Below are 19,534 nucleotides of genomic sequence, written 5' to 3' on the forward strand. Positions count from 1 at the left end.
CTCGCGGCTTCCCTTCCCGTGGCTCGCAGGCGTCGCCTCCACAGCTCGGCCGCCTGCCGGGGGGCCGCGACCGGCCAGCAGCCTCCAGCAGGAGCCTGGCAGAAAGCGTGGCCCCTTGCCAGGAGCCCCCTCGGGAAAGGAAGGCGGCCGACGCGTCGGCCTCGGCTTTGTCCCCGCGCCCCGTGCCAGCGGGGCTTCGGTGGGGCCTGCGGGGAGGGAGGACGGGGACGCGCGAAGAGCCGCCTGCAGTTCAGCTTCGGCTGGGGGAACGGGGCTCCTCCCGGCGCTTCTGGCCACCGAGAAGGGTAGCTTGGGGGTCGAGCGGAGTCTCGCTGCACAGCCCGGCACGCTTGGCGAGGGGCCGCGCGCTGCCTACCCTGGACCCGCAGGGGCGTTTAGCAAGCGGGCTGGGGCCGAGCGACCCCAGGGAGGGCGCTCTTCGGCGGTCGTGCAGGGAGCTCTTTTCCCGGGACGGGCTGATGAGCCACCCCGAAGCTTTAGCCGGGCACGACGTAGCCCTTCGCTGTTCCGGCGTCCGCAGCCCAGCCGTGGACTCAAGCCGAGGTTCCGTCCAGGCGAGGCGAGGGGTCCTCCTCCCCCGCCGGGCGACAGCGCCTTGCAACAGCCCAGCAAGAGGGCGGCGGGGGCAGGGCGCCCTTTGCCCAGCCCTCGCGTCGCCGTCCGGCGGGCACCCAGCGGTAAACAAGCGCTCGGAGGGCAGAGGGCAGCCTGCGCCCGAGGCGTCGCTGGGGGAGCCGGTTAATGACCCACCAAGATCAACAGGGGCGGAGGGCGGGCAGCGGCAGATGCGCTGCGGCGGAGAGGCGAGGATGACCCGCTGGCTGGCGCTGTGCGCTGGGCTGCTGGTCCTGGCGGGGGCCAGCCGGCCGCCGCTGCTGCAGAACGCACTGGAGAAGGTGCTGGAGGATTTCCACGGCAGGAGCCTGGTCCAGTCGGCGTTCAGGGGAGAAGCCGCGAGGGAGGTCATGGAGGTCAGCACGCCGGGGGGGACCCCCTGGTGCTTCATTCTGCCATACCCCCAAGCCCCCCTTCCCCCGGGGAGGGCGAGGGATTGGCGGGGCCGCACCTGGCGCTCAGAGGCGCTCGGCGCTACCGGGGGACGAAGAGCGCGCCGTTTGGTCCGGACCCGCGGAAGGCGGGCTTTCCCCCTAGCTAGGAGGCCGCTCTGGGTCGCGCGGCGGGTCCTGCTTTCGGGCGCCGCCGCCGCCGCCTCGGCCCCAGCCGAGCTCCCCAACCAGACCGGCGGAGGCACCTGGGCACCCGGCTCCGTTCCCGGGGGCCGGCGGCGTTTCGCCCGCGCTGATTCGGGGCTCGTTTCTTTTGCGCTTAGAGGGATGCGCCTGGAGCCGTTCCTCAGGGTCTCCCCCTCCCCGGAAGGTCCCGCTTGCTGACGTTTCTTGTGCCGCTCGAGGAGCGGGGTCGGCGCGGGGAGGGGAGCGGCCACGCTCTTCGGAAGTGCCCCTTCCGCCCTCCCAGCCTCGGTGCGCCGAGAGCGCGGAGGCACCGCCGGCTGGGACGAGGCTGTCCCCACTGCGGGACTCTCACTCAAGAAGCCAGGTGGCCTGACCCCTTCTGCCGTGGCTCAGCGGATTGGCGCCTTTCGGTGGGCACTCCCCCCACTGGCACTAGCAGCCCCATTTCACAGTGGTAAGGCCTCTGGCCTCTGCTTGCTGTGCAATTTTTATTAGATAACTTGCGGGGGGGGGGCAGGAAGGTGATCTCTGTTTTTCTTGTTGGAGTTTTTAAAATCTTCTTAGACTCCTAGAGCTGGAAGGGATTCTTGAGGCCATCTAGTCCAACCCACAGCTCAGGGCAGGAACCCAAGTCCCAGCATCCGCTCAGATGACTGTCCGGCCTTTGCTTCAGCGCACCCAGGGAAGGACAGCCCAGAACACCCGGAGTCTCGGGCTTCACAGTGAAACTTCCTGTGAGGAAGTTTTTCCTGACTTTCAGCAGGAATCTCCTTTCTTGCAAGAATTCCTGTATTGCTTTCATTGCTGCCTTTCACCCTCAGCAATCCATGTGGGTGTAATATATATATATCTTAAATAAATTGATTAAAAATACATTTCTCCCAGGGTGCTATGATATCCCTTAGGAGAAAGGAAGATTTATTTATCTGAGTGATCAATTTGTGCTATTTACCTCTGCCATGCATTCCTAATGCTTCTTCCTCCTGTTTTCTCTGCACAACAACAACCCTGTGAGGTAGGCCAGTCTGAGAGAGACAACTCCTGACCAAAATCACCAGGGAGCTTCAATGGCCAAGGACAGCTTCATTGAGTTATTTTTTTTCTGTGGGCTGATGGTACGCTGTTTCTTTCCTTCCCTTCAGGCACATTCTGAAGGGATTGGCCCTCTTCCACCTAATATACAGCATCCTTTGCTTTTTAACAGATGGTGTTCTGCTTTTGTAACAGGGTTCCCTCAATCTCATTGCTGGTTTTTGTTGATGGAGCTCAGATGCTGTAATTAAAGTATTTCTATTACTAATTTGAAGCTCCCTCCTTCCTGGCTGTCAGGAATAAATTTTGGAAGGAAGCTTGGCAAGCTTTGGGCAGGAATGGAAAGGGTCTGCACAAATAAGCCCTGCCAGGCATTTGGGCTCATGCTTTTCCAGCTCCAGTGTGCCAAAGAGAAAGAGAGAATAAACCCAACAGGGAGCCTTGTGCCCTCTGAAGCAGCAACCCCAACATGGGGCCCTCCAGATGTTTGTATTACAACTCCCATTAAACCCCCAACGTGGCCATGTTGTAATCAGAGTCGTCTGGAAGGAACCAGAGCAGGGAAGATTGTCCTAAAGCAGTGCTTCTGGCTGGCTGGGGAATTCTAGGAGTTGAAGTCCACACATCTTAAAGTGGCCAGAGTTAAGAAACTGTGTCCTAAAGATTTCTTGTAGCAAAAGCTTTCATGGACAGAGGACTGTTGGATGCTGCTTCCTGCCAAGCAGAATGTGTCAGCCGTCCAGCCGAGCATGGAAAGATGCAGTGGTCTTGACAACATAAAAAACAGGTGGAGCTTGGATTGCACCATCACAACTACCCTCTGACTTTTTGACCAGACCCAGGACATGCCTCCGGAGGTTTGGGCACCTGAATGAACAGGAGGTGGCTGAGAGATGCCCTGCTTTGCCCTCTCATGGAATTACTTCCAGCTGGACCAGGGATGCCAACTGGCACCCGAGCAGGCACTGAGGCATCCCTCCAACCCCACCCTTCTCAGTCCCGTGATAATGGCAGGGGGGCTCTGTGGCGATCATCTCCTGCCATTTCGTACATGAGATCAGCTGGCTGGGCCTCCCGTTCTGCTCCGATCCAACTTTCTTCCCTTGCAGGACTTACCGATGGGGACTTTTGTCCGGCTGGAAGTGGACCTCACGCAGACCGTCTGCAAGAAGCAGCAGTGGAGGACCCAAAGCTGTCAGATCAAAGCGGGTGGTGTGAGTGCAACCCCCCCCCCGCTGCTGACTGCATCCCCCAAGCCAAGTCTTGCAAAACAAAACATGCGACAAGCATCCATTTTGGAAGCCAAACTCATAAAAGGCTGCATAAATTAACATGCAAAGAGGATTCCGCATCCCCCCTAGTTGCAGAGGTCACAGTGGGGTGTGGCAGGCAGTCCCACTGCCCAGCCCCATCATTTTCCGGGGGGTCCCTCTGGGCTGAATTTCTTGGGGTCATTATCCTGGCTACAGCCTTTGAGGTATGCGGGGCATGCTTTTAGGCATGGAGAACCATATTGAGACTGACTCTATGCTCTAGCTGTGTCTTGTGAACTTAGCCAGGGGTCTCCCTCTCTCTCCCTCCCCAGAGGAGGCAGAAATGCCTTGCGTGCTTCAAGTTTGATGCCAGCAATCCTGGAAGCCTTTTGGACAAATCGCTGCGATGCCTGTCTGAGCAGAGTCCCGTTTTCCAGGTGAGCTGGCAGCCTCTTACTCCTCCGCTGACAAATGCCATTATCTGTTCTACTCACTGGTGAGAGAAGATGTGATGGCACCGTGGCCCCCGTCATGCCACTGGCTGTGCCGGCTAGGGGTCGCTTTAGCCTTTAGTCCGATGAGTCCTAGCCAAGGCACCCAGTGTCGTGATGGGAACTGAAGTCCGACTGGAATCCGGGGGGCTCTCAAGGCCACCTTGGCTGGGATGCTACATACCCCAAGCTCGCAGCATCCTGATCTGTTCAGCTTCTCCAGAGAGGAGCTGCCTCTACCCTTGCAAGAGGGTAGTTGTGAGTTGCACCCTCAAGCACACCGCCTAAGAGAAACACAGCCCTCATGTAGATGTTCTTCCACACAGCCCTTGCCCTATGGGCCTGCCTCCTCTCCCATCCGCGGAGGGCAAGGTAGCTTTCTTGCAGGCGGATGGACCGCACCAATTCTGCTCGGTGACTGAAACCGGCTAGGGAGAGCCATGTACTTCTAACGGGAAGAGATTTCATTTATCCCTTTGTTTCTTCCATTTACAGTATATACTGCCAGAATCCAGAGGTTCCTGGTGGTTTGCAATAACAATAAAAGCATAAAAGAGTCCAGATGCACACACAGCAAGGCTGCACTAAAAGATAAAGTCAGTGGTGGGGTTCCACTGGCCGTCAGCTGAGCAGCCTCCAGATCCCTCCCTCTCAGCTTAATGTTTTAGGCCAGCTGGCATCTTTGGGATAGCACAACCGTTCTCTGCTAACAGTTCTTCAAGACAACTTGACACGTGCCGAGTGGGCTCCAGAGACCAGCTTCTAGGGCACTCAGCATCTCTTCCTTCAGCTGCAGAGCCCTGTCTCCTGGCTGTCCCCAGAGCTGCCCCAGGTTGGCTGGAGGACGAGGTGGGAGGGCTAAGCAGGCCTCCAGTTAATCCATTGGCTACTCTGCTGCTTCTTAAGACTTTTGATTGACTGAACTCTGCTCTGGTTAACCAGGGAGAAAGAATCAATTCATTGATATGCAAAGCACTGACCAAGCCTGGTTTGCTCATTCCACGTGCACTAAAGACGGAGGTCTTTCCTGAGGGGATGCCTCAGACCACCCACAGAAGCCGGGTGCCCTTTGGCTGCCACACAATCATTTTTGTGGCATGATAAAGGGTGATAAAATCATGACTTGACCAAGTCCTTTGTGAGGGTTTCTGCTCACCCAGTGTGATGGCAAGCCTGAACGCTGGGGAGGCTCTACATTTGGGGGGGGGGCATTCCCTGAGCAGTCCCCTAGGACTCGGTGGCAAAAGTGGGGTGCTCTCCCAGTGCTGGTAGGCCTCTGGATCTGCCAGCACCCGCGGTCTTCCTCTCTGCCCACAGGAGGTGAAGAGGCGGCAAGAACAGGAGTGCGAGGCCGTCAAGGCAGCCAACGAGGACCAGTATCTGCCTGGGAAGTTTGCCTTTTCTGTTGGGCTTCCCTCCTGACCCTTCCTGGCAGAGCTGGCAAGGTAGGTGCCCTGCCTTCACATGTGGGCAGCCAGAGGATGGCGGGAGTTTTGCAGTGCAGGGATGTGGCTGAAGCCCTGCCCTGAGTACTGGGACATTGGGTGTTTCAGATGATCCTCAAAGCCAGGCATAGGCAGAATCTGCAGTAAAGGTGCTTTATCCCCAAGCTGAGCTCCTGACAGAACTGGGGGGGGGGGCTTTCTTAGCTGGGTGCCAGATATGGACTGGAAGGGCAGAGGGAGATGGCAGCAGCAGCTCCCCCATTCCCTCTTGGATGACATATTCAAGCCAAGTTTGGCACTGGTCAGGCATTCCAGGCAGGACCCTGGGAATCTTTGCACTAAACTGCTGGCACAGTTGTTGTTTCTGGGCATTTCCTGTTCAAGATGGCCACCCAGAAGAACTCAGCAGAAAACTGCCCAACTGAGGGCAGGTGCCAAAGGAAGGAATTGCATCTGGAAAGAAATAAAGTATCTCTGGGGTCCAGCCACTCTGTTTCCCTCCCATGACACCTGGGCGTTTGTGGTCTAGACGGGAAGTTGAAGGCTCTCCTCAGTCTCCCCTTTCCTCTCTTTCTCCTCATCGTACAGAGCTGCACAGACTCGGCTGACTGGCAGAATGCTGGGGAATTGGGCCTCCGCACCCTGGGATGGAAGGCCAGCTTCCAGAGGAATCAGCTCAGTGCCTCTTCTGTCTCTCTTAATTCCCACAATAAAATGGCAAGCAGAGTCTTTGCAATGCCTGTAATTTCTAGCTGAAATAGCTGGCAGAGCGGGCCCACCCCGATTTCTCCATGGGTGTCCTCAGGTGTCCATTGTGGGCAACTCTGCTGCACTCTCTTCCCAACCAGCCCAGACCAAGACTCAAACAAGGCCGAGTCCTCTGCAGGTGGCTTGAGAAGGCCCCTCTGCCGGTTGTTTTGGAGAAGGGGCTGGGCAGCTCTGGGACCAGGTGGAACACTGGGGGACATGGTGCCCACTGCACACAGTTGAACAGTGGAGAAATGTGGAGGCTGTGGGAACATCACAGGGGAAGGTGGGGCTGTGCGAATTCGCCTAGGACAGCAAATGCTGGGGTGGACTGTGCCAACGTTGGTTCAGCATTCCAAAGATTTCAGCTTGCAGATTTACGCGTAGGCTTTTTATTTTATATACACCAAAAGATTGTTGCAAAATTAAGCAAAGACGTGCCAAGGTATTGAATATTATAATTTCTTCACATTGTAAAATGTCTAGCCTGGGGAGCCCCAGAGAAACATATCTTCAGGGCTGGGGACAAGGGACCTGCATGAACCATCATGGCTTGACACCCCGCCACCTCACCCCCGTGAGCAGCAGAAGCAGCTGGGCCGGCTGGACAGAGGTCCATAAAGGTGCTTGCTCAATGGGGAGTGCTGTTATTAGGCTGGGACAGAACTGTGGTTCCCTTGCTCAGGAGCGTCAGGGAAGCTTTGCAGAGCATGCCTGCCCGGGCACCCCCCCACACACACACTATGCTCGAGATCAAAGGAGAGAACCACACCCCCCAGCCACCTGGGAAGTGACCTCTTCGGGCTTGAGAGTGCGCACTGTGGGGCTGACACAAGCCCCCTTGCAGGTGCCGTGTGACAAAGCAGCTCTGCGCCCTCTAGCGGGCAGGGAGCCAAGGGGCAGAGCAGAGACACAGCCTTGGCGGAAGGGAACATGGGAGCCACAGACCAAGCGTCAGTTGCGTAAAGTGCCACCCCCCCTTCCTGAGGGGTCAGAAAAAATGAGCTGCAGGGCAGAGGGGTGAGGGTTAGGCGAAATGTGTTGGGAGAACAGTTCCCAGCGTCCCCTCCCCAGCTGCAGTCGCAACACCTCTGGAGGTCAGCAGTGGGGGCCGTCCTCTTGCCAGGGTTCAAAAGAGGTAGGAGTTGGCATTGGGACGCCCACCAAGCGCCCGCTCAGCCTGGCAGATGGTGTGGTCGGCCCGCTTGTTCAGCTCCCGGCATTCCAGGAGGGCCTCGTTGAACTGCTTGTAAGCCTCTTCCACGATGGAGCTTCTCCTGGCCGGCTGGGCAGCCCAGTAGCCTTCCTCTACCCACGGCTGGGCCTGGCCGGCTGGCTCGTAAGAACCGGCGCCATTGGCACCATGGAAGCGCTGCAGCAGGGAGCAGTCGAGGTCCTTGCAGAGCTGGTACAGCTCGCTGCCATGCCCGGAGACCCGGTTGCCGTCGATCACCTTGACCCAGGGGAACATCTCGGCCACAGCTGCCGGGTAGCCCACTGAGGTGCAGAAGGGGTTGCTGAGGCAGCCCACAGCATTGCGGAAGCGCAGGTTTTCCAGGTGCCGCAGCCCCACCAAGCACTGCAGCTGCTGCAGGCTGCACAGGGAGTTGCCGGCTGCATTGAGGCTCTGCAGGCTCGCGCAGCCCCCGAGGGGCTCCAGGCTGGAGATGCGGTTGGAGGAGATGTTGAGGACGGCCAGGGCTTTGAGCGCGGCCAGGGGGCCCAGGTGGGTGAGGGCGTTGCCGGACAGGTCCAGCCACTCCAGGCTGGCACACTCCCCAAGGCAGCCGAGCTCTAGGAGGCCCAGGCCCCTCAGCTTGAGCAGCAGGATGGACTCCAGGTCGAACTCGCCTGTCCTGCTCTTCAGCAGCTGGGCAGTGACCTTCCCGTCCTCCACCTGGTCGCCTCTCTCGCTCCGGGTCTCCATCGCGGCCCAGGTGGCCAGTGGGGCAGGAGGCCAGCTGCTCTCCCAAGGGGCTGGGCCCGGCTTAGCCTGGCCACCTCCTCGTCCGGCCACTGGAGATGCCTGGCTGCCTGGAGCGGATGGGCCAATCCTTGGCCGGGGGCGGGCAGTCTATGCCATCACTCGGGGGAGGGTCGCCTTTAGGCCTCCTGTGGGGCAGGAAAGGGGCAAGGTAAGAAGCCACCAGAGTCTGTGCCAGGGATGCCAGACCAGCCCTTGAGCCCCATTGGTGGTACTACGCAGCTGATACGGCTTTGCAAAGGGGCATCACTGGAAGCTTTTCTTTGGCCCCCTGAGCTGTTGCTGCTGGGATAGAACCAGGGAGACCCCAACTGGGGGGAGCGCCTTGATCCCAGGAGCTCATGGGGAGGGGGGCTTGGGGCCAGTCACTTTCTTTCAGCCCTCCCCACCTCACAGGCCTCTTGTGGGGAGAAAATAGAGGGAGGGCTCTGCCTTTTGCTAGGGGAAGAAAGGCAGGATCCCAATCTCATAACAGCAGGAACGCCTCCCCCCCACCCCCAGCGGATGCCGATGCCAAGCGCTGCCGCAGCAAGGAGAAAAACAAACAAAGTTGCCGGGAAGGGTGGCCCAAGGACGCACCCGGGTGCTCTTGCAGGGAGCCTGCCCTGCTGCCATTTTGGCCTTGAGGTTCCTGCCTGCTGTCCCCCGCCCCGCCCCTGGGACGGCTTCAGGTGCAGACAGGCCACGCCAACTTTACGCTTGCAGCACTCCCGCATTAAGATGCTGTTCGTCGGACGCTTTTTCCCAGCCCGGGGGGAAGAGGGGGACAAGCATCCCCATTTTCTTCGGCGTGTGCCCTCCCGTCTCCATGGCAACGCTGCTGCATCCTGAGCATCTTGCCACCCACCCACGGAATCCGGCTTTCGTCCTGGGGAGAGCGCCCCCCCCCCCGTTCCTGGTGCCCTCTCTCCAGCCTTTTCCCCTCACCATTGTGGTGCCAAGGCGGCCGCCTCTTCCTCTTCCTCCTCCTCCTCCTCCTCCTCCTCGCCTTCCGCTGTTCCGGGCCCCTCCCTGTCCATAAACCGGCCGCATCGCCATGGGAACGCCCCGCTGTCGCTGGAGCGCCGCCCGGCCCGGACACCGTTAAAGGGGCAGCGCAACTGGGCAAAGGCCCGGCCAAGTGCCGCCGGCGTTGCCTCTTGCGGCCCGGTGGCCCAAGCGAGGGGGCTCAGGGAGCAAGGAAACGCCCGGATGCCGAGCTGGGCGCCGCAGGCGTGCAAAGGCCGGTAGTGGGGGGGAAGCTTTCCCCCAGCGGCGCCGGCTTTGCTGCAGCCCCACCAGCCAGGCGCCCGCGGGCTCTCCCGGCGCCCGGATGCCTCGCCAGGCAGGGCAGGGACACCTGTTCGGCCGCGGCTCTTCCGGCCCGCAACGAACCTGGCCCCGCCGGCGGGGATGATAGGAACTGCAGTCCAGCTACTGGAGGGCCGCGGGTGGGAAGCGTAAATGTCGGGGGGGGGGGCTCTTCACGGCCCTTTAGAGCATCTTTGAACAGGAACGCAGAAAATCCTCGCCGATTGACTTGCCGCTGTAGAACAGCCGAGGAGGAGCGTTCCTGGTTTTTCCTGCTAGATTTAAAAAGGGACAGCTCTCGCGTCTTGTTCTTCCCGGGACTTCCAAGGGGACAGCAGAGAAGCCGTGGACGACAGCAGCTCCGGAACCGAACTGGCTGCCCTTCCGACCCGGACGTTTCCCGGAAAACACGCAGTTCTTCCAGAAAGAGCTGGGGCCAAGGGAATCAGTCCTTTCTATCGCCCGGCCGCCCTGCTGGACCGACTCTTGCTTGGGAGGGTGGGAGGGAAGCCACAAGCAGAACAGGCTCCAAACAGCTGCTCTGCTCCGAAGACTTGGCCTGCTTGCAAGAGGGCGGCCCCCTCCTTGCCTCTTAAATTTCTTTTCAAAGCATGGCAGGTCGTCCTCCGTGCCAAGCCAGGATTTGTCTAACCCAGATTTGTCAAACGAGTCCTGGGGGCCAGGTTTACACCAACTCTTATGGCTGACAACCAGCTGCAAAGGCTGGGTTCATACCTTAAGCCCAACACACCCACCCCTCCAGAGCTTAATTCAAAACCAGTGTTCAGCATCTGCATCTGGCCTCACCTCCTGCCAATTTTAGACATGTGCAGTCCTTGGCGCTCTCCGAGCTTGGTTGTTTGCTTGCAAGACGTCTCGTCACCCAACTAGGTCACATCATCAGTGCCAGTGGTTCCTCGATTAGAGTGTTGCTTTCTGCCTGATTGTTTACTGGACAATCAAGCAAACAATACCCACATCAGGGAACTACCCAGGCGAAATCCACACCCCCACCAACACTGGCAGGGCGAGCGACTGTATGTAAACAGGCAGCAAACGCCACCCTCCCTCACACTGAAGATGTGGCCTAGCCGGGTCATGAAACGTCTGCAAGCCAACCGCCAAGCTCAGGGGGCACCAAGGACTCCACCGTTCAGCCCCTAGTTGCAGAGATTCTCTATTGGCATTCTCGGCGTTCGTGCTCCAACGGTGCAAAGGAAGGACGACTAGTCAGCAGCAACGTGATGTGCTTATTTGCTGGATGAAACACACAGAGATAATGGATTGGAAGCATGCCAGTTGGGGAATTTATATCTTAATGTTTCCCCAACTATTTTTTCTGAAGTATTCTAAAAAGTTGAAAGTGTTTAGCAATGGCAAGAAGGCCCATAGTATGTTTTTACTGCTTTAAAAACATGACCTGGAGGCACAAGCAATCTTCCAAGCCTATCTTTCACTCTGGAAAAAATTAGGACAAGGGGCAGAATTCAATTTCTTTATTGTTTACATCAGAGAAAGGATTACAAAATGTAATTTATATTTGCCTTATGATGCTACTAAAATGATTTCTCTACTCTTTTCCAGAAACAGCTTTTCTGTCATTACTTAAAACTGAAGCAACCACGTGGCACCGGGGCATCTTGCCAAGAGAAGCCCATCTCCAGGCAGGACACCCGGACCCAGGGATTCTCGGGCTCTGAGCGAGCCCACTTCCCAGCCACCGCCAGATCTCCGTCCTCCACAGACCAAAGCCACCGGTCCTTATGGCAGTGGTAAGTGGGACCGGGGCATGTTGGCCACAGCTTAGAAACCTTAAAAGCCACAGGAAGAGCCAGGTCTTCAGTAACTGGCAATCAGGAATAAATTATGTGTCATATAGGTCATCTCATTTTCATCTTTCAAAGGTCAAAACTTGGGAAATTACAGGAACGATGCAAATGTGTAACGTTCAGCTTGCTGAACTTGCATTTTATTCAGGCCGTTGAGGGGGTCCTGCGGTGGGCCGGGCTTTGCTCGGAGGGACGAGGGTCCCCTAAGCCAACTGCTGCCCACAGCACAAGGGGAGTGTCTGGGTTTCCTCATGGCCAGGGGGACTCCAGGGCCATGGGCAAGAGGAGAGGCGGGCGCTGCTCAGGCGGCAGGAGCAGAGAACTCTGCGGCAAGGCAGTCACCCAACCGGTGGTGCTGGGCAGGGGAGTGCTGGTGTGGGTGCGCTCGTGGCGCAAAAGGTGGGTCTTGCGGCTGAAACTGCGGGCGCAGTGGGTGCAGATATACGGGCGCAGCCCCGTGTGCACGGCCTGATGCCGCACCAGGTTGGTCTTCGAGCTGAAGCGCCGGGGACACTGAGTGCAGGCGTGGGGGCGCAGCCCCGTGTGCACAGCCTCGTGGCGGGCCAGGTGCGATTTCCGGCTGAAGGCCCGCCCACACAGGGGACAGGCAAATGGGCGCTGGCCGGCGTGAGATTTGATGTGTGCCAGCAAGCTGGCCCGGGTGCTGAATGTGCGCCCGCACTGGGCACAGGAGTAGGGGCGTTCCGCTGAGTGCTGGTTTCGCCAGTGTCTCTGCAAATGCCGCTTGTGGGCAAAGCAGCGGCCACACTCGCTGCAGGCGAAGGGGCGCTGCCCTGTGTGGCCCCCGCACTGGTGGGCAGCCAGGCCAGCCCGATGCGCAAAGCTTCGTTCGCAGTGGGGGCACGCGTATGGCAGCAGCCCCATGTGGCCGCGCAGGTGCGCCGTCAGGTGACGCTTGTCGCTGAAGCCTCGGCCGCACTCGGCGCAGGAGAAGGGCCGCCCCCCCTCCGCATGGAGCCGCTGGTGGGAGGCCAGGTTCTTCCTCCAGGCAAATGCCTTCCCACAGTCGGAGCACAGGAAGGGCTTCTCTTCTGGCTGCTGGCCAGCGCCAGCAACCTCCTCAGATTCGGCCTTGCCCACCTGTTCCAGGCAGGGTGTACCCTCTGCCGCCTCCGCCCCGCAGAGGGCTCCGCAGCCTCCTGGCTCCGGAAGGGCTTCCCCCAGGGGCCGGTCGTCCCTCTCCAGGGCACGGTCTGTGCCCGGGGCCCCACCCAGCCCCGGCTCAGCCTTAAAGAGAAGGGGGCCCTGGTCAGGCTCCATGTGCCCTGCACAGGAGGCGGGGGACTTCCCCAGCTCCATCCCAGCCCCGTACGGAATGGCGGCCTGTCCCCGGTGCCCCTGAACCCTGCAGGCCTGCCCCAGCAGAGCGGAAGTGGCCAGCACCTCTCCAGACTGTGGGAAGCCCCCACTGAGGCCCATGACTTGCCCGAGCTCCAGGCCGTTCTCGCAAGGGGGGGTGGCTTGCCCCTGTTCAAAATGGTCCCCAGGGGGGGCCGCCCCCTCCTCCTCGTGCAGGCGCTGGTGCCGCAGCAGGTGCCGGCGGTGTACGAAGCTGCGGGCACAGAGCGAGCAGGCATGGGGCCGCTCTCCCGTGTGGGTGAGCTGGTGGCGCACCAGGTGCGTCTTCTTGCGGAAGCTCTTGGGGCAGCGGTCGCAAGGGAAGGGGCGCTCCCCAGTGTGCACCCGCTCGTGCGAGCCCAGGTGGATCTTCTGGGAGAAGCGGCGGCCGCAGTGGGTGCAGGCGAAGGGGCGCTCCCCGGTGTGGACGCGGGCATGCCGTGTCAGGTGGGCCTTCTTCCCGAAGGCCTTGCCGCACTGGAGGCAGGCAAAGGGGCGCGGCCGGGGGTCCCCGAGGCTGCCTCCGAGTGGGGCGGCCGGACGCTCGCAGCGGGGACAGCCCAGCGGCTTGTCCTGGCTCAGCATCTGCCACTGCTGCAGGGCCAGGCCGGACAGCTCGCCCAGGCTGCCCCCGTCCTGGCACTCCGGGCCCAGGATCCTGCCCTCCGACTTGCAGGCACTCGCCAGGGGCAGCCCCGAGAGCAGTGCCTCCGTGCTCAGTCCAGCCGGCCACTCTGAGTAGTCCTCTGCCTCCACTTTCACTGTCCGGATGAGCCACTCACCTGTGGGACGGGGTTTAAGGGAGGAAGGCGAGGTCAGAGGGCCCCAAGGCAAGTGAAGTCAGCTCCACAAGTAGATCCCTTTGGCTGAGCGGACTGGGGGGTGGACTCAGGGTTAAGGCTGCCCCACCCCCAGAAACTCCCTGGGTGACTTTGGGCCGGTCTGTGGCTCAGCAGGCCTACCTCACAGGGGGTGGTTGGTGGACAAAACAAAGAGGCACCCCCTCTGGGCAGGAGCAGCTCCAGCAAATAAGCACATCCAGAGGCCCCTGGCATTCAGGGTGGTTGCGAATCACATTTCAGCAACTTCCAGAAGTCGCAATTTCTGCCCCAGAGGTTTGGGGGGCATGGGGGGCCTCCTCCAGCCATTTGTGGCCAGGTTGGGCAACAGAAGAGGGGTGTGCAGAAGGAAGAGGCCAGGAGCCAGCTCTTCCAGAACCACAGAGGTGAGATACATGCACTCTGCGTAAACTCAGAGGCACTCTTAAACAGGACCTAGAAGCCGACCAGACAAGCCAGGACCGGGCTGACCCCCCCGTGCACTGTTGTGGGTCCTGTGCTCCCATGTCTGACTCCTGCTCAGCTGCCTTACCTGGACAGCTCCTGGCCGGGTCTTTTGGCTCTACTGGCCCATCAGGCCTGGCCGCTGCTGCCTGTAGCTGCTGCTCACCCTTGACAGCCTGCTCAGCGCCTGGAGGGCCAGAAAGAAGAGGGCGGTGCTCCATGCCGGATGCTTCCAAAGTTTCCTGGCATCTACCATGCTTCCCCCAGGCAGCACGGAAATAAAATGACTTCTGGGACTCCCCGCCAGAAACAGACTGACCCAGCCACAAGCTGTACATAATGCAAAGTCCCAGGGGCCCCTCTGTGGGTGCCACTCTGGGGTCTCCTCCCCGTTCAGCTGGGGGAGTTATGCCTCTAGCTGGCAGCTCAAAAGCCCCCCCTTTCCCCCACTGGCCTCCCCAGCAGCTTCCCATCACATCACCCCCCAGCATTCGCTCTGGGGCCTTGGCCACCTGGGCGGCTTGCTGCAGGGCGTCTGCCTGTCCTCTGACCTGCATCAGGCGGCTGCTGCAGGTCCCCTGCGTCCTGGCCCTTGGCTGGCAACAGGCCCCCTTCCTGGGGAATGATCTCCGGTTTGGTGACCGGGGAGCCTGCAAAGGAGAAGGACCCGGTTGGCAAGAGCCGGAGAGGAGAGCAGCTGGGAAGTGCAAAGACTTTGGGAAGGTGGATGAGCGTGTCCCCAAACAGCTGGGCCAGCACAGGGCAGTCAACCAGTCGTGGTGGCGTAACATTTACCCGGTTTTATCTGTGGTTCTTTGGGGGCGCTGCCCTGCATGGCACAGACTCAGCCTGGCTGGTTAAATAACTGGTGGTTCAGTGTAATGCGTGAACCCAGTCAACAGTTCCCTACCCTAACCAGGTTCAGCCCCCCGAGCCCCAATCCCACCAGATCTCTCCCAGACGGACCTCTACCTGCTGATCCTCAGGGAAGGCAGAGAGAGACTGCCCCCCACCACGAGGCCAGCATGGTCCAAAAGGCCATCCCTCTTACCCAGAGCAATCGCAGCCCCATAATTCTCCCGCATGGTGTTTTCACGCACTGCCCAGCCTCGCCAGTGCTCGGGGACAAGATAAAGAGCCGCGTCCTCACACCGCACCGGCACCTGCAACAAACGAGGCCCGTGTGCAAATTAGGATTCTGCGGATACCTGTAGCGTAACAGCCCTCAACCCAACCAGGTCTTGCTCCTAATATCAGCTCTCCTTCCCCCTGGAGATGCCCAAAGGCTGAGATGCAATCCTTCTGCAGACCCACATTTGTGGCTGGGCTGCTGCCTCCCTCTGGCCCTCCCTCCTTCCTCCCCACCCCGGCAGGATGACAAGTTGCCTTACCCGGCCTTACCACTACTGGCCCATCCCTGCGTCCCATCCAGGCCAGTCCCCCCCCCATTGCCTGCAGGCTCCCCCAGGCAGCTCGTGGGCAACTCCCCATGCCCTGCCAGCTGGGATGACTCTGCCTTTATTGCTTGCTGCCTGAAGCCCTTTAACTGGAGATGCCAGGAAAACCATCTTGGGATTTTCTGTGGGAAGAACAGGCGGGGTCACCCCAGCGGGGAATGGAGAGGTCAGACTTGGCGTCCTGGAAGAGCCTCTGACACCCTGCGAGCACAGGGTGATACCCAGCACAGATGGTGCCAGCCTAGCTGGCAGGTGATACCTCCGAGCAGCTTTTGTACTTCCTCACCCAAAACTGGCATTTGGAGGCACAAAGGGTGGTGGATGTAAAGAAAACAGATGCCATTCTGGAAGTTCAGGAAGGGGCTGGTTGGGACAGGATTCCACTGGATCTCCAGAAGCAGAAGTGTCCTGGCCCGGCTCAGGCAGAGGGGAGGGGCCGCACACGACAGCGGCCCAAGGCTTGGGAAGCCCCCCCCAATGCACGAGACCCCGCCCTCTAGACTTCACTCATCTGCATCTGCTGCCACAGACTGTCTGTGTCCACCCCAGGGCATCCAGATCGACCCACGCCTCTGCTGGCATCTTGAAGGTGCCCCAGGTTTTGCCAAGACCCATTCAGCATCCACTTTTGGTTTCTAAAAGCAGTAGAAGCACCAGGTGCAGGAGCCCGTGACTCTTCCACACACTGGCAAAAGCAGAGGCTTGTGTGGCCTAGAGCGGCCTGCACCCTTGGATCCCGGCGTGCCGGTCCGTGATTTTGCACTGCAATCTGTTCACCGGCCTGCAAAGTGCTGCGGGCCCGACAGTTTGTAAAGGCCCCTCGTTTTCTCTCCTCCTGCTTTTATTTTTCTTTTGAAAATCAACATTGTTCTGCTTCGGGCAAGGAAAGGGGAAAAAAGGCAAGGTGGGTTTGGCAATGCTCCCTCCCGCTTCCTTCCTCTGCAACCGATCATGTCTTCCTTATCACGGCTCTGCTCGGAGGAGGGGACAGAATGGCGAGGCCAGGCCGGCCAGCTGGTCAGCAGACAGGCCGGTCCTCCCAGGCAGGGCCCACCCCTTTGTCCCCCCTGCCTGGGCAGACACCCAGCCTCACTTCCTGCATCCCCCCCACCTTATCCCCACCTCTTCCTGCATGGCCTCTACTACCCCCCCTCTGCTGCCCCCCTTTCCTTCCTGCCTGTCTTCCCTCCCCTCCACCCGGGCTGCCTGCTTTCCTCTCCCCCGTGCCCTCCCTGGGGGGGGGCTGCCCAGAGATGGGTCTGGATTGCCAGCTAGGCCTCTGGGCATAGACAAAGTGCGCCCCTCTCTCAACTCTGCCTTAAGCCTGGCCTAAGGCCTTCCCCAGAACCAGGCAGCAGACCCAGGCTGGCTTGGGTCCTCTGGGGGGGGGACTCCGTTGGGGTCACCAAGAGGCCTTCAGGGGGGGCAGTGGCCAGCCAAGCAAAGGGCCAGAGAAGGTCTGTCTGGGATCCTTCTTCTTCAGAGCTGAAAGGAGGTCAGAGAGGAGGAATGGGGGCCACTGCAGCCCTGGCCCTGAGACCCCACTCTGGGCTGCCTCCTTCCACCCACCTGGAAGGGGAGGAGAGGCCCCACGGCCCGCTGGGGCCTTCCCCCCATTGCAGCCGGGCCACCAACACAGCTTTGAGCCCAGCAGAGTCAGTGGGCCGAACTACTGACTGCTCGACGGGGCAGCTCCAGGACGGGTTTGCCGGGCCAGGGACAGAGCGCTTCCCGGCCAAGAGCAGCCCACCGCCAGCTGGCGAGCTGGCCGGGGGATCGCCCAGCTGGGCCTCTTCGAGGATGGGGCACTCCTGGCCACAGGCCGGAGGAGGCCCCTGTGCCAGCTGCGCTGGGGCCCTGCAAGGGGCCCGCGCCTGCCCCGAGAGCCTCGGGGGAGCCCCCTCCTCCCGCCGGGCTGGCAGGCCGGGCCGCCCCTCGGGCCGGGCGCCCACGTGACGGGGAAAGGTCAGCTCTCCCGCGCGGCCTTCCCAGCCGAGGGGCCGGCCGCCGGCGTCCTCGGCCAGGCTCCTGGAACTCCCCCTCGCGCAGCAGCGCGCTGGGACTCCTGGTGGTCCCCCATCCAAGGCTGGCCAGGCCCGGCCGCCTCGCTCGCTCGCTCCCGCGGCCGAAGGCTCCTGGTCGGGCGGAGCGGGGGCGCGCAGCCGGGTCGGCCCCGGCGGCGCCCCGACCCGCAGGCCGAGCGCCCGAGGGAGGGGCCGCGCGCCGGGGCGGCCGGGGCCCCGCGGCGTCTTTGTCCCGGGCGCCGCCGCCCCGCTCCCCCCGGGCCGCGCGCGCCCCGCCTTACCATCCGCGGGCGCGGGAGAGGCGCCCCGGCCTGCCCCACCGCTGGGGGAGCGGGGCGGGGGGGCGCGGGCAGCCACGCGCCCGGGCGCGCCGCCGCGGGGCAGGATCGGGTCCGCGGGCCGGGCGCGCCGCCGCCCGCCTGCCCCGCCCCGCCGCGCCGCGCCTCGCTCGCCGGGAGGGCCGCCTGGCTCGGAGCCCCGCGCGCCGCCCGGTCGCTCCGGCCAGACGCTCCGCCGCGCAGGGAGGCCGGGACTACAGCTCCCAGCAGGCGCCGGGCGGGGGCGGGGCGCGGGGGCGGGGCGCGGCAGCCCGCGAGGCCGGAGCGGCCCGAAAGGGCCCCCCGCAAGCCGGGGTGTCCTCGCGGTGGTCCCGGCCTGGGGCCGGAGGGCGCGTCCACGGCTCGGCGAGGCCAACGCGCGATCTCGTCATCGCTGGCCCCCGCAGAGGCGGACCCGAACCCGCGGCCCTCCCACGTTTGGGGCTGCGGCCCCCCAGCTCGGGAGCCACCGGGGCCTTGAGGAGGGAGCCCGTGCGCTGCAGCGGGGGGGGGGCACCCGGCTGGAAACCGGGAGACGCTGAGGTCGAGTCCTGCCCTTGTGGCAAGGCAGCCAGCCGGGTGACCCTCTCGACCAGCCGCAGGAAGGAGGCCAGGACCCCCCCCCCCGGAAAACCTGGCCAAGAACGGGCAGGGAGCGGTCCCGGCAGAGGGAGAGGGAGAGGCAGAGCCAGGCCAAGGACCTGCCGGGAGGGGCGCGTTTGGGCTTCCCGGCTGGGGCTTCTTCCTGCGATGGGTGGCTTTGCGCTGTTGAGCTGGGTACCTGCTGCCCTCTGAGCTGCTGCGGCCTGCCCTTCCTGGGTTCGCCTTCGTGGAAAGTCCCCCCCCACGGGGGCACAGCTCCCTCCCTCCCCCTTGGGACGTGAAGGGCTGCAGAGGGCTGTGGAGGGAGGGGGCAAGGTGTGAGAAAGAAGCTGGGAAGACCTCACCCCGGTTTCGTTTGTTGTAAGCAGTGGGGCAGAGAGAGGCGCTGAGAGGCTTTCCGGTGTCTGTTGTTCTACTCCAGAATAATAAAGGGCCTCCCTGCTGCTGTTGTTTCTTGAGCTGGCCTACCTCACAGGGCCAACGGGCCAGGGATGTGGTACACAGCCCTGCTCTGATGCTTGCACCCACTTCCCAACCAGTGCTGCACGGGTGTCTGCAGCACACGCTCAAAAGCCTCAAGGTGGTTCCTGCAATGGTGCAATTGAAACGCCACCTCTTGCAGGTGTGAGACACGTGGCACACACAGATGTCCCAGCCTTGACATCTTTTACTGCACCCTGTGGACAGCCCTGCACCTGAGATGGCCCATGTCACCCGCTCACCAGCCCTGCATCATCCCCGATTGCCAGAGCAGGCAGGCAGGCCCTGTTGCTGACCAGCCTTGCCCCAAAGAAAGGCCCTGGCATGGTCCATTCCACCCTTTAACCACGGGCAGCCTTTTGGGAAGGGGCACCTCCTGTCCTGCCAGTGCCGGTCAAGGGGGCAGGGCTCTGAAAACCCAGCTGAAAAAGCCTGTTCCAAGATCGACTTGGAAAGGAAGGCTGACACACTGGGGCACCAGGCAGCGATTCAGCAAAATCTCCTTTACAGCAATCTGGTCTAAAACTTTTTTAAAAATGCATATGCCACCTTTTCCCAGAATGGCTTACAGTATTTTAAAATCACAGACTAAAAAATGGAACAGCCAACATGATCAATACTTACCTAATAGTTACATTATTAATCTCCAGTCAATATTAATGAAAGGCAGGATAAAGCCAAGCCAGTTCCTAAAAGGCCCAAGCAGTCTCCATCGGCTGCTGTCCC

General features: G+C 61.1%; 3 protein-coding genes across 3 annotated transcripts; 1 reads left to right on the forward strand and 2 right to left on the reverse strand.

Moving 5' to 3' along the window:
• The first annotated feature begins 28 nt into the window (after positions 1–28).
• On the forward strand, positions 29–6,164 carry RARRES2 (retinoic acid receptor responder 2). Its single transcript, XM_063303247.1, has 5 exons — positions 29–992; positions 3,356–3,460; positions 3,832–3,936; positions 5,308–5,435; positions 6,024–6,164. Exons 1-4 carry the CDS (start codon positions 480–482, stop codon positions 5,410–5,412), a joined length of 828 nt encoding a protein of 275 aa, XP_063159317.1. The 5' UTR covers positions 29–479; the 3' UTR covers positions 5,413–5,435; positions 6,024–6,164.
• Positions 6,165–7,162: 998 nt separating this feature from the next.
• LRRC61 (leucine rich repeat containing 61) lies at positions 7,163–8,109 on the reverse strand. Its single transcript, XM_063303249.1, has one exon. The coding sequence runs from the start codon at positions 8,107–8,109 to the stop codon at positions 7,312–7,314; it is 798 nt and encodes a 265-aa protein (XP_063159319.1). The 3' UTR covers positions 7,163–7,311.
• A 2,828-nt stretch (positions 8,110–10,937) lies between these two features.
• On the reverse strand, positions 10,938–19,064 carry ZNF467 (zinc finger protein 467). The gene is made up of 6 exons (XM_063301874.1): positions 19,051–19,064; positions 17,690–18,623; positions 14,979–15,090; positions 14,479–14,577; positions 14,016–14,114; positions 10,938–13,426 (listed from the first exon to the last, which is right to left on the reverse strand). The coding sequence occupies exons 1-6, from the start codon at positions 19,062–19,064 to the stop codon at positions 11,535–11,537; spliced, it is 3,150 nt and encodes a 1,049-aa protein (XP_063157944.1). The 3' UTR covers positions 10,938–11,534.
• Positions 19,065–19,534: the final 470 nt, after the last annotated feature.

This window comes from Candoia aspera, chromosome 4 (genome assembly GCF_035149785.1).
Source record: "Candoia aspera isolate rCanAsp1 chromosome 4, rCanAsp1.hap2, whole genome shotgun sequence".
In the NCBI taxonomy this organism is placed as follows: domain Eukaryota; kingdom Metazoa; phylum Chordata; class Lepidosauria; order Squamata; family Boidae; genus Candoia; species Candoia aspera.